This window comes from Benincasa hispida, chromosome 8 (assembly GCF_009727055.1).
Source record: "Benincasa hispida cultivar B227 chromosome 8, ASM972705v1, whole genome shotgun sequence".
Taxonomy (NCBI): Eukaryota; Viridiplantae; Streptophyta; class Magnoliopsida; order Cucurbitales; family Cucurbitaceae; genus Benincasa; species Benincasa hispida.
The window spans coordinates 20,280,854-20,295,978 of record NC_052356.1 but is presented as its reverse complement, the minus strand read 5'-3'; the positions used below and the strand labels follow the sequence as shown (position 1 = coordinate 20,295,978).

The 15,125-nt window shown below is 33.9% G+C and overlaps 1 protein-coding gene across 1 annotated transcript; it reads right to left on the bottom strand.

The window, feature by feature from the left end:
• Positions 1–1,989, bottom strand: LOC120083775 (fasciclin-like arabinogalactan protein 4). The gene has a single exon (XM_039039641.1). It carries the CDS (start codon positions 1,872–1,874, stop codon positions 612–614), a length of 1,263 nt encoding a protein of 420 aa, XP_038895569.1. The 5' UTR covers positions 1,875–1,989; the 3' UTR covers positions 1–611.
• Between the last annotated feature and the right edge of the window lie 13,136 nt (positions 1,990–15,125).

Genomic DNA, 15,125 nt, shown 5'->3' with positions numbered 1-15,125 from the left:
TGAAAATGAAGTAGTGACTTGGTTTTGAGTTTATCCAAAAAATATATATATCTATCCAAAGTATGAATTAAAAGGCATTAAAGAAAAAAAAAAGAAAAAAAAGAAATATGATTGGAAATAACCTGAGCTCATCCTGGGAGATTGCCTTGTAAAGATTAGAGCCCTGAAACTGCAGCAACCAAAGAAACAAACAAAACCTCATCTGTTAAGAAGAAAGTCAGATGAGGAAGCAACTCCTCTGTGCCACAGGAAACAAACTTCTCAATACACAGCATCATCATAAATTCTGAACAAAACCAAAATAAATAAACAAATCCCCTTCAATTTCCTCTTCTTTCCCACTTCCATCCACCATTTTTGCTTCTCATAAATCAGAAAATCCAAAATTGAAACAAACCCACATCCCCAAAATCAATATGCTCTCTTTAATTTACACCAGAGACAGAGATAGAAATCGACAGAAACAATTACAAGAACAGAAAAATTTGGCTGGCTGCTTTTGTAGCCCAATTCAATTCGTCGTGTAAATAGAAAGGGAGAAGAAAAAAAGAAGAAGAAAAACCCGTAATATGAAAACAATTATCACGGGGAAAAATCAATCAAATATTAATCTACTGAATTAAATACAATGCTATACAACAACAACTACATAGAGTAAGGAAGAAATTCACCCCGCCATTAGCGGTGGCAACCGATCGGATTTCCTCACGATATCCAGGTGGAGATGAAAGATGTAATGGTGGTCCATTGGATTCCGGCGACATAGCCATTCCTTCCGGCGGATGAGCATTAGCCACAATTTCATTCCTAGGCTTGGCCGTCATCATTGGATTATTCCCGAAAATCTCCCTCGGCAATAACACCTCCGAAACCCCAAAAATGGCAACGGGATTCTGATCGAACACCGTTTGAGTCACTGACGCTTGAACAATGCCTGTATTGATCCCAACCGAGCCATTCACTCGCGAAATGTTGAGCGTGAAGCTCCCGGCGCCCATATCCTCGGTCGCGAGAGTCGGCTGTACAGGGTTCACAATGGATTCCAAGGATCCAAGAGGGTAATAAGAATGAAGAACATGAAATTTCAACACAACAGCCTTCTTATCCGCCGGTAGAGACTGAAGCTTCACCGTTCCGGGAAGGTCGGAAAAAGCTGTATCAGTAGGAACAAAAAGCGTAATCCCAGCGCCGCCTTCATCCGCTTCAAATTCCTCAACAACACCAGAAGCCGAAAGCATAGAAGCAGCAACGTTAAAATTATGGCCATCAATCAAAGCCTTAGTAATATTCAACCCTAACGGCGGACGAGTTTCGGAAGCCATGAGATCAAATCCATAAGGGACAAGGAGAGCATTAACCGCAAAGATACTGACATTGTAAGGAAGATTCTGGAGTAGAGTAAGAACCGTAGCGTTAGAGGAAGAGAAAGGAACCGGAGAGTGAACAGAGACGACGCCATCGAGAGGGTTGCGAGTAATGTTGACGGAGCCGAAGTCGCTGGTGGCGCGGCCGGTGGTCTGGAAGAGAGTGGTAACAAGCTTGCCGGAAGGGGAGATGTGGCGGAGGTCGGAAGGGGAGAGGTATTGGAGGAGGACGTGGTAGCGGAGGAGATCGGCGAGGGAGGAAGGGGGGATGCGGTGGGTGAGATCGGAGGAGGCGGCGAGGTAGGAGTTGGGGACGGCGAGGAGAGTGAGGGAGGTACGGTGGTTGAGATCTGAGGAGATGGCGGAGGCGGAGAGAAGGGCGGCGAAATCGGAGAGGTCAGGGAAGGAGGAGAGAAGGGAAGAGAAGTTTAGGGCAAGGATGGTGGGGGAGGACAGGAGGAGGAAATAGAGGAAATGAATAGGGGCAAAATGGGAAATGGGGGCGCCCATTCTTTTCCCTGGTTTGAAGAATTATGAGAGAGAGTTAAGAAAAGGAAGGGTTTGGAGAGAGTGGGAGTAAGAGAAAAGAAGGGGAAGTGGAAGGGAAGGGAAGGGAAGGGAGTCATAGAGTGTGGAGGAGGAGGATGAAGGTTGATGCGGATGTTGGTTGTCGTATTCAATATTCTTTACCCCACTCCTCAATTCTACACCTTTTTCTTTTTTATAAAATATGCATCTCCATATTTACGTATACATCTAATATATATAACAATTCACAACTACATTAACCACGGATATGGAAATAATATAATATACATATAAATTTAATAATAAAATAATTAAACTTATAAATAACTAAATTAAAAATATTTATAATTATAATTTTATGAAAATAGGAACAATAGAAATAGAAAATATGATTTTATAGAAATAGGAAATATATGAAATTTTCAACAATTGTGCACAAATTTTTCAAAAGTTGCGGTTGGTAATGCCTTTGTAAATAAGTCTGTCAGGTTATCTTTCGTACAACAAGCCACATCTTTCGTACAACAAGCCACACGTTTCACGAATGTGTTCAGTCATTGACCTTAGCCATATACATTCTCAACTAGCCTCTTGAATTGCAAGAATTTCAGTATGATTTGAGGAAGTGATCGTGATGGTATGTTACCGATGGCCATGATATAGCACTTCCTCCACATGTGAACAAATAACTGTTTGAAATCTAGCTTTGTGTGGATTAGATAAATATCTAGAATCCGCTTAACCAACTATATCAAAATTTGATTTATTTGAATAAAACAAATCCATATCGATTGTTCCTCAGAGATAATAGAGCATATGCTTAATTCTATTCTAATGTCTTTTTGTTGGAGAAGAAATATATCTAGCTAATAAATTTACTAGAAATGCAATATTTGGTCTTGTATTATTAGCAAGATATATAAGTGCACCAATTGCACTAAGATGTGATATTTTAGGACCAAGAAGTTCTTCATTATTTCTTGAGGTCGAAATATATCTTTCTTTATATCCAATTAACGAACTTCCATTGGAATATTTAATGGAGGTGCTTTGTCCATATAAAATCTTTTAAAAAAATTTCTTGTATAAGTTGACTGGTGAATAAATATTTCATCTGCTAAATGTTCAATTTGCAAACCAAGGCAAAAAAAAAAAAATTTCCTAGATCTTCATCTCAAATTCTTTCTTAAGATATTATATTGCCTTTGAAAGCTTTTCAGGAGTTCAAATTATATTCAAGTCATGAACATATACAGTTATAATAATAAATCTTGATTGTGATTTCTTTATAAGAACACACAGACATATTGGATTATTTTGATATCCTTCTTTCTGTTGGGATTCGTGTCCTAATTCTCCTAGAGTCTCGTAGTTTGTAATCTGTACACATTGTTATGAATAAAATAAGAGTTATTTTTTTTTTTGGCATTTACTCATATCCAATAAACAAAGCTTCATGGTTATTGTATGTAAACTTAAGCATGTATATGAGATATACAAGTGGATCATGCGTTAAGTCATAACCTGAATAGGTTTGTAGTATAAAGATTAAGGAGGGATACCTGATCCTTGTGACACTACGGATACGACCCGCTTTGTAGAGGTTTGCAAGTGTTGTGAACTACTACAGATGCTAGATCCTGACCATTCATGTAGAGACATACGAGCGGGGGTGTCCTATACAAAGAGTTTGTATAAGACCTGACCTTGAAGTGTTAACGTCTCGTCATATAACTCCGTTCATGATAGAGATTTCACTTGCCATTGAGGGCGGTCCTTTGATTTGCATGGGTGCGAATGGCCAGAGCGCCGACTCAAACCTACCACTTTAGAGATTCGTCTAATTTGGGAGCTGGGAACACAACTACACAAGAAAGAATTCACTTTTTCCCTATAGTTAGAGTAAAAAGATAAATTGCTACNCCTCAATCCTGAGTGAGTTGGGAACTCCTGCCATTGAGGGCGGTCCTTTGATTTGCATGGGTGCGAGTGGCCAGAGCGCCGACTCAAACCTACCACTTTAGAGATTCGTCTAATTTGGGAGCTGGGAACTCAGAATCACAAGATGAAGTTCACTTCTTCTCAAAAATTGGGGTAAGTAGATAGATTGCTTTCTAAGGGCTGATCTCAGGACTTGAACGATGTTTCGCCACACACCTTTTCATGGCCCGAGAGGTGTTCACACATAGTAGGACTATGTATTATTGTTCATTAAAGGGATCAGTAGTACTTAAGGAGTAAGATATGACTTGTGTACGTGTGTTGACTGTTCGAGGTACACAATTGATATTTGCTGAGCGATAGCTTACCTTTCAGTGAAAGCGAGATTTATTGTGAAGAATAAGTCTTCAATTGGTATGATCTTTTGATCTCTTATTTATTGTTTCTTTGAGCATGCCAATAATTTAGTGTTATGAATGCATATTAGTATGTTTGAATGTATATGTGGAAATTCTGTCACAATGAATTGGAATGATTCGCTTCGCTCGTAGGTACTCTTGAATAAGAGTTCCTTCAGTTGCTTCATCAAGTCAAGCATATTCTTCTCAAGAGTTGAGGGAGCCTCGACGTAATGGAAGAGTTACCCAACCTACTCGCTATTTTGGTTTAATAGAAATTCAAGTTGTCATACCATATGATAACATTGAGGATCCATTGACCTACAAGCAACCAATGGTTGCTGTGGACAAAGAGGAATGGGTTAAAGCTATGAATCTAGAAATGGAGTCTATGTACTTCAATTCTATCTAGGATCCTGTAGATTAGCCTGATGGGATAAAACCTATAAGTCGCAAATAGTTCTACAAGAGAAAAAGAGGTGTGGATGGTAAAATTCAAATCTTTAAGGCTAGATTAGTGGCAAAGTGTTATACCCAGGTTGAAGAAGTGGACTATGATGAAACCTTCTCACTTATTGTCTTATTAAAATCTATCCACATTCTATTGTCTATTGCCACATATTATGACGATGAGATATGACAAATAGATGTCAAAACTGCCTTTTTGAGTGGTAATCTTGATGAGACTATCTACATCAATCAGCTAGAGGGATTCATTTAAAAAGATTAAGAGAAAAAAGTTTACAATTTTAATCAATCCATTTATGGATTAAGACAAGCGTTTCGATCATGAAATATAAGATTTGATACTGCAATCAAGTCTTATTGCTTTGATCAAAATGTTGATGAACCATGTGTATATAAGGAAGATCATCAACAGTTCAGTAGCTTTCTTAGTGTTATATGTAGATGATATTCTACTCATTAGGAATCATGTAGGTTTACTGACTAATCTAAAGAAATACCTAGCTGCTCAATTCCAAATGAAAAATTTTGGTGGAGCACAGTTTATTCTAAGGATCCGAATTATTAGAGAACGTAAGAACAAAACATTGGCCTTGTCTCAAGCATTATATATCAACAAAATGCTTGACAAATATTCGATGTAGCAAGAAAGGTTTATTACCTTTCACACATGTAATTATCTTGTCTAAAGAACTATGTTCTAAGACACCTTAAGAGGTTGGGGAGATAAAATGTATTCCCTATGCATCTGCAATGGGTAGCCTGATGTATGCCATGTTGTGTTCGAGGACAAATATTTGCTATGCAGTAGGAATAGTTAGTGGATATCAATCCAATCTAGGATTTATTCACTAGACGATGGTTAAGACCATTCTTAAGTATCTTAGGAGAACAAGAAACTATATGCTTGTATATGGTGCTAAAGATTTGATCCTTACAGGTTACATTGACCCTGATTTTCAAACTGATAAGGATTTTAGGAAATCTACATGAGGATCAGTGTTCATTCTTAATGAAGAAGCTATAGTATGGCATAGCATTAAACAAAGCTATATTGCTGACTCTACCATAAAGGTAGAGTATGTGACTACTTATGAAGCCGCTAAAGAAGTTGTCTAACATAGGAAGTTTTTGATAGATTTGTAAGTTATTCCAAACATGTCACCGCCCATCACCCTTTATTGTGATAATAGTGGTGTTGTGACAAACTCCAAGAAGCCTTGAAGTTACAAATGAGGAAAGCACATTGAGCGAAGTATCAACTTATTAGAGAGATTGTGCAACAGGGAGATGTGATCGTCATAAAGATCGCTTTGGAGCACAATGTGGCTAATCCATTTATGAAGGCTCTCATGGCTAAAGTTTTTTAGGGGGGCATAAAGAGTTTGGATCTATCGGATATACGTCATTTTATCTAGGGCAAGTGGGAGTATTATGGGGTATTATGCCCTAATTTATTAGGACAAGTGGTAGATTGTTTGATTTAGTGTCATGAATCTCATGGATCTCGTAGTTTGTTATTTGTAAATACAAATTATTTATTTAATATAATAAGATGTATTTTATTTGAAATTTAGATTGCATTTACTCAATCCAATAAACTAAAATCCAAGGTTATTTAATGTAGCTTGAACTTTTTGGGGTTGATGCTCTAAATCTTGTAGGGTCCCATAGTTTGTAATTGTATTGTACAAACAATTTATTTATTTAATAAAATATGAGATGTTTTATTTGACATTTAGTAGCATTACCCCACAAACCAATAAACTAATATCCAAGGTTGTCATCTGTAGCTTAAACATGTATGTAGAGACATATAGGTGGATCATGTTTAAGTGATAACCTAAATGGTCTGTAGTAGATGGATAAGGCTGGATATCTTATCCTAGTGACACTACAAGTATGGCCGCTTTGTAAATGTTACAATTGTTGTAAAGTGCTACAAATGTTCTGATCTTGATCATTCATGTGGAGACATATAAGCGGGGGTATTCTATACAAAGGAGTTTGTATAAGATCAAACCACGAAATTGCTAGTCTCATTATATAACGCCGCTCATAATTGAGACTTACATTTCACCAGGATGACTATAAGTGACATGATCTAAATCCTGTGTGAGTTGTGAACTCATGTCTATGAAGGTGGTCCTTTTGATTTGTATGGGTAAGAGTGGTCAGACCGTCGACTCAATAAGCCTACCATTTTGGGGATGTCTGATTGGGGAGTTGAGAACACAGCTACATAAGACGAAATTCACTCCTTTCCTGACGTCGGGGTACGTAGATAAATCACTCCCTTAAGGGTTGATTCCAGGGTTTGAATAATGTGGCGCCACACCCTCTCCTGGTCCGAGAGAGGTTAGGTCATAGTTGGACTATGACTTATTATTCACTAGAGGGATCAGTGGTACTTAAGGAGTTAGATGTAACTATAGAGACAAAACGAGAATTTTGGCCTAGCTGTACTTACGAGCAATTTATGAAGGGCTATTGCACTGTTCGTATTGTTAACTGGTTATATCCAATGGACACAGAAATATATATGTAGTGCAAAGAGTGCAACTATCGATCTTTAGTGGAGTGCCCAACAGTTAATGGATGTTGAAAAATTTAATTAAAGGAGTTCAATTAACTATTCAAGTACCAGTGAAGCTTCAAGCTACAAGTCTATGAGGTCCCCTCTGTAGCTCTACAGTGATTTAATGAGAATAAGTTTTGGATTAATTTGAATTGTTCAAATTAATTAAGGGAATTAATTATATGTGATATAATTACTATAATATATTTGATACATTATAATATAAGGTTTATTTGTGAGAAAATAAATATTTTACTATGATTCAAATATTCATTATATGAATGAGATTCATATAATTGAATTTAATATAAATGAGTTTTATATTAAATACCATTAATGAGAGAACTAAAACTATAGGTTATATTATATGTGATATAATATTAAATGATAGATTATATGTTATATGTCATGTAAGCTATAGTTATATATATATAATAATTTTATTAAAATTAAAATTATTTTAATTTTAATTTTTGAATTAATGGGAGGAAAATAACTTCCCTCCCCTAATTTCTCTCAACTCACTATGTGAGTGGTGGTGTGGTTATAAGATTGTTTTTCTTCTTCACAAAATTGCATTGGAAGAAAAAAAAAAAACACAAATCGATCTCTACAAGAAATTTCCTAGAAAGAATACACCTTCCCTCTCAACTCCTCTCAAAATTTTCCCCTCTTTTAAAAACCTAAGAGCCAACAAAACTCCTTAGTGATTCTCATCCCAATAGAGTATACTTTTGATTGGTGGTGGCCAATTAGGATTTTGAGATTGCTGCAGTACGTATCAATTCCGGAGAATTGGAATTACATGAAGAAGGTTGATCTTCAAGGGTAAATCTCTAATCCTTATCTCAATTTTATATTGCATGCTGTAAATTTAAATTTAATGCATAATTTTTCTGTTTAATTCTGTTTGATTCTGTATTCTTTAAAAATTGGAATTTGGGACTGATCCTCGCTTCTGCAATGGACCTTAACCGGTTCTTTCAAAACTGTATGTGGTAGACATACAAGTGGATCGTGTTCAAGTAATAACCTAAAAGGTTTGCAGTATATAGATAAGGTTGGGTGCTTTATCCTTGTGACATGTGACCTACAATTCGACCTTCGCATTTTTAAGATTTCTCTACCCACATCTTTATGTGCCTGCAACACTTCCATATGGAGAAAGATATGTGGATACGTCCCATTTTGTAAATGTTACAAGAGTTGTAAGAGTTACAAACAGTACGAACCATACCATTCATGTGGAGAAATTTGAATGGGGGTATCCTATATAAAGAGTTTGTATAAGATAAGATGCAAAATGATTGGTTTCTCTTTATAACACCGTTAGTTGAAAAGACTACCATTTCACTAGGATGACCATAGGTGACTTGACCTTAATCCTGAGTGAGTTGTGAACTCCTGTCTATGAGGGCAATCCTTTGATCTGTATGGATGAGAGTAACCAGTTTTGCTGACTCAATAAACCTATCATTTTGGAGATTTGTACAAGTTGAGAGCTGAGAATACAGCTATACAAGATGGAATCCATTCTTTTCTGTCTTTAGGGAAAGTCGATGAATTGCTCCCTTAATAGTTGATTTCGAGTTTTGAACAATGAGGTCTCACCCTTTCATTGGCTTGAGAGGAGTTAGTTTATAATTAGACTATAAACTGTTTGTTCATTAGAGGGATCAGTGATACTTAAGGAGTTAGATGTAACTATAGGGATAAAACAATAATTTGACCTAGCTATAGTTACGAGTGATTCGTGAGGGGTCAATTTACTATTGATTGGTTATATTCGTGGACACATAAATATATCTACAATGCGAAGAGTGTCGTTGTTGGTCGTTAGTGGAGTGACTGTAGTTAATGAATACTAATTAGTTTAATTAATTAATGTTGTATCGTTAGAGCTTCTAATCTCTAGATCCATAAGGTCCTTTGCTAGGTCATTAAGGATAAAACAAGGACTAAGTGATTTGGAATAATTTTAATTTTCAAATTATTTAAGGGAAATAAGGGTAGTGTTTATATCAATATGATTAATATAATTTATAATGCGTAGTGATACATTATAGTATATAGTTAATTATAAATGTGATTTATAATTAAAACTATATAGTATGTGAGGGATAAATATTTGAATAAGATTCATATAAATATTATAGGTTAAAATTTAATATGAATGAGATTCATATTAAAATTGTAGGTTATAAAAGAGATTACATTTTAATGTGATTAAAATGTATATCATATGATTGATTAAATAAGAGTTAGTCAATTAATCATTTTAATTATATTAATATAATATAATATAGTTAAATCTTAGCTCAACATCACATGGGAGTTATTCTTACGATGTTGGAGAGTTATTGTAACTCCCCTTCTCCCTCTTCTTTACCTGGGTATTCAAAATACAAACGAGGTGTTGATTGTTGCGGTGAAAAGGATCTCTTTCAAGAAAATTACTCTCTAAAAGTTTTCTCTATTTTTCCCTTCCCTCTCCCAAAACACTAAAGAAATCCTACCATTTCATTTATTGCCGGAGAATAGCCAGGTCACTAAGTCGTATTGTTCATCAGGTCTGCTGTTTACCATATTCGTGAGCTGGGGAAGATTTCTTGCTGTTTGTGAGGAGAAGAGATCGTAATCTCAAGGAGAGGATTATACATGAAAAGAAGTGTTCTACAAGGGTGAGTTTTCTCTTTCTCTTCCTCTTCCTCTTCCTCTCTCTAGAAAAGCTTGCTTAGAGTTTAAATTGTTTATCTTGGAAAATTTGTTTGTTTATTTCTCTAAATTTTATTGTTTTCAAAATTAATATCAATTGCACGACATTCACGTACTTTCACGAAAAATTTAATTCCTTCACAAACGATGTTATTTTGCAAGGGGATATATGTGACAAGGTTGTGAGTGAGATGTGTTCTGAAGAATGAAATGCAAGTTATCCTTTAAAGCAAATAGATGTTTAAAGGATGGATGTCCAATCGTATCCTGCCAAACATTAACAGAAATAGATTGACAAACAATAGGTAGAACAAGCATAATGCTTGCTTGAAGAACTCCTCAAAACATACGTTCCTTGCCACAAGCCAACCTTCCTAATCGTCTTCAAGGAGAGTTTTTCCTGGACTAAACATGAATCACCAGCAAACTTAATAATGAGGGGCTGATCAGTAAGTAACGCAATCACGAAAACCAGATAGAAAGTGAAAGAAGGGATGCATAGAACATAACACAACAATAGTTTAGAGTTAAGTTCAACCTCAATAAATTCAACTGCAATACAAGTCTGATTAGGTAAAGTTACATAAACACCACTAACTGGTTTTATATTGACAAACAAATGTTGTCGATAACTAATATGAATAGAAGCATCCAAATATAACACCCATGAATCTAGAGTCAAGGAGACAAAATGAACAATACCTGCAAGTTGAGCAGTAGTGAGGTTTTAGGAGCCTTAGCCTTATCGAGATGACTTTGGCATTTATGTGACCAAGGAAGCCACAATGAGTGCGTTTATGGCATTCATTTTTCATGGAAGATTCAGAAGAAGTAGAAGATCGTTGATTAGAAGAGTTTGAAGAAATCTTTACGATCAGCGCAACAAGTGGAGCAGTAGTAGTGAAAGATGCACATTGTTCAACTTCTTGGACAACAAGAGAGAAAGCGCGTTGAATCATTGGTTCAAGCTCCATTAGAAGCAACTGAGTACGGATGTAAGTAAAGGAATCATTGAGGCCCATAAGAAAGACCAAAACATACTTTATTTGAAAGTATTCATTCAGATCCTTTACTCTACCGCAATTACAAGTCGGGTGATAAGATGCAAGTTTGTTCCAAATAGTGTCAGTTTCACAAAATAGGTAGTGACAGAGGTCTAATCTTGAGCCAAACTGGACAATTCACGTCGAAGCTGATAGATCCGAGAACGATTCTTGCCTTGATATCGTTGATGTAAATCAATGCATATGTCTTGAGTTGAATCCAAAAGATTTACACTAGCAGCAATTTCTTTCGAGATGGAGTTAAGGATTCGTGTAGTAACAACATTGTTACAGATAATCTAGGAATTAAGCAATTCTTCTGAAGATTTTGTTAATGTACCGTTCAGGAACTCTAATTTGTTTTTTCTGGTAAGCCCTAGAATCATAACATTACTCCATGTAGTGTAATTGGATTCCGTAAGAAGATTAGAGACGAGGATGAGATTTCTGATCTCTGAATGGTGAAGAAAATAGGGATTAGCATACTGATCAACCACGAATTGAGGAAAAGGCCAAGCAGTAGAAGAAAAAACAAGAGGAAAAGAAACATCATTCCATGTTTTATTGCAGCCATGAGAATTTTCGAGGAAAACACTCAAGAGAGAGAAACGGAAACACATCTCATACCATATTGATATTAAAGGAATCAAATTTCTCATGCTCGTTTATGTCAGCGAATTTATTTTTGAAATACCTTAAAAAACAGAGAAGTAATACAGAATGATAAACATTTAATCCTAGAGCATGCTTTCTAAAAAAATCATACAAAGAGGGAAACGGTGGGAGAAAACACTTATCTTTGAAGTCAAATTAATCTTCATGAATTTCCTTCCCATAAACACAACAACAATTCCCATAAACACAACAACGAACAACAAAAAGAACACTACCAAAGAAGTCTTCCCTACTATTCTCTAGGTGAGAAATCAAGCAGAGGAGTGAGCTTCTTTTCTTTAATTTTTGGTGAAGGAATAATTAATTTTTACAGAGTTAGTATAGAGGGAGATGATGAGTTGCAAAAATCTTTCTTCACACACTGTTTTCATTTAAGGGAACCACCTCAAAAACCTCTGTTAATTGCTATATGAGAGAGATGTGAGGGAGTTATCAAATAACTCCCAGCACATCATGAAAATAACTTTAACTATATTAACTAAAATAATATAATGAAATGAAATTATATATTATATCTCATATAATATATAACCTATAGTTTATATCACATATAATATAATCTATAGTTTATATTCTCTTATATAACATGTAGTTTTAATATGAATCATATTTATGTTAATTTTAATAGTCTTTATATGAATCTTATTCATATAATTAATATTTGAATCATTAATCAAATATTTATTTCATTAAACTTTATAATATATTGTATCCAAATATATTACATAACTGTATTTCATATAATTAATTTTCTTTAATTAATTTAAACAATTCAAATTAATTCAAAATTAATTGATTCTCATTAAACCCTTATTGAGCTAACAAGGGGACCTTATGAACCTACAAATTAAAAGCTCCAATGATAAAAGATTAATTTAATTAGAAGATTCATTAATTAAACTCTTTAGTTAAATTAATCAACTTTCATTAACTGCTGATCACTCTACTAAAGACTGATAAATGCACTATTCGCATTGTAGATATATTTATGTTTTCATTGGAAATAACCAATCAACAACAAGTTATCTACTTACCCTAAATAATGGGAATGAAGGAATTCCTTCTTGTGTAACTGTGTTCCCAACTCCCCACTTGGACGAATCCCCAAAATGGTAGGCATATTCAGTCAGCAAATCTGGACACTCTCACCCATACAGATCAAAGAACTGCCTTATAGCAGGAGTTCACAACTCACTCAGGGTTAAGGTCAAGTCACTTATGGTCATTCTAGTGAAAAATAAGTCTCTTCAAGTAAAAAGACTAATCATTTCATGGTCTGATCTTATACAAACTCTTTGTACAGAATACTCCCACTCCCATGTTTCTACATGAATGATCATTTGTAATACTTTACCATAGTTGTAACAAATTATAAAGTGAGTCGCATCCATAGTATCACCAGGATAAGGTACCCAACCTTATCCATCTACTATAGATCTTTTAGGTTATTACTTAAACATGATCCACTTGTATATCACTGCATACATGTTTAAGTTACATTAAATAACCTAGGGTCTTAGTTTATTGATTTTAGGTTAATACAACTAAATGTCAAATAAAATAACACTTTATTTGATTGAATAATATAATTCGTTTGTATAAATAATTTACAAATTACGAAACCAAAAGATTTAAGGCATCAACACCCATAGACAGTTGAGTGTAAATTAAACTTGCATCAACTTCTCATTATGAAAGTTCAGCAACAAGTACAACAAACTATTTAACAAAATAACTTCCTCTAATATTTATAAAATTATATCTTTGATACAATTTGATTCGTTAAGGATTTTTTACAAGTTCATGAAGGATTGAAGAAACAATTAAAACGTGAAGGAGTATAAGAAAAAAAGATTAACTTACACCATAAAATTATCATGCTCAATGTTATATTTAAAATTGTATTTTGAATAAGTGTAAATATCTTTAATATTGGACTGTTTTGAAATAAAGAAAAATGAATTACAATATTTACAAATAATAACTTATATGCGTACCATTGATTTTCTTTATATTGAGTATAACAAATGACATATAGATACATTATTGATATGCTACCATTTATCCATGGTTGATATGCACAATATACTAAATCACAATTAACCGGGAATACAATGGCTTAAATATCATATTTATTTAAATGAATGTTAAATCAAGTATACCCACCGATAAATTGCTAATATATTTGAAATATCAATAAAATAATACTCATGTTTTAATTCAAGTAATGATTGATTGTTATATACTTGAATATAAAAAAAATGGGCGTTGGATTGATATTCGATATATTGATCATATATACTTGAAATATCAATAAAATAAAATGTATATGCTTTAATTCAAAATTAGTTATCGATAGATGTTTGATTTACTACATATATATTATTGATGTACTTGGAATATCAATAAAATAATCTATCATTTATTTCAAATAATGACTGAAATTGCATCAATAAAATGGTACACAATTTATTTTAAAATAAGTTATTGATTGATGTTTGTTTTACTACTAATATACTGCTAATTTACATGAACTATCAATAAAATGAATATTGATTATTGTGAAATATAATGTTGATATACTTGAAATATTCATTAAATGATAAACTCATGTTTTACTTCAAGTAAATACTGATTAATATTTGAAACACTTGAAATATCGATAAAATGATACCCTTGTGTTTTAGTTGAAGTTATTAATGATTGAAATCTGGTATAGTTCAAATATCATTGATTGATCCATCAATTGAACTGTCATCCCATGAAGTTTACCTAAGTCTAAAAAATCATCACTTCATCAAACAAAGTATCAATAGTTTTATAATCCACATAATATTGTTGATCATCCTATTGATCCCTATGAAAAAAAAACTATCGTAAGTTTAAATATAACTACAAAATTCTATAAAAGTATAAAAACTAAAATCAACTCTAACTCATATTGCTATATAAAAGTAAGTATATTATTAATATCTTAATGACATAACTAAAATTTAGTAGCTCCTATCTTGCCTGTTTTATCGTCTTTTCATCCCGAACGCTTTATTCGACCTCTTGTACATTCAAGACCTACAAAATCATCAATTAAATACATTAAATAGCCTAACGATCCCGAATTAAGAAGACGAAGATAAAACATTTTTTGTTCTATCAAATACCCTCAACTTAGCTCTTGATTATCCTCGAGCAAGGTAGAATAAGAAATCACACAAAAATAATCAGTTTACCATGCTACAATGTTCCCTACTCAAGCTTCAAAAGTCAACTAGAATCATGCGTGCAATCCAGTAGGCAACCAAAAAGTATTCAACCATTTCAAGACAAGTTTGCAAATTTGTTTCAAGTTTTAATCATGCATACATAAAGCACAAAGTTGTCTATTTTGAACATGAGTAGACCTGGAATAGCCTTATGAAAC

Coding starts and splice junctions, on each gene's coding strand:
- LOC120083775 (XM_039039641.1), bottom strand. CDS start 1,874: ATGGGCGCCCCCATTTCCCATTTTGCCCCTATTCATTTCCTCTATTTC.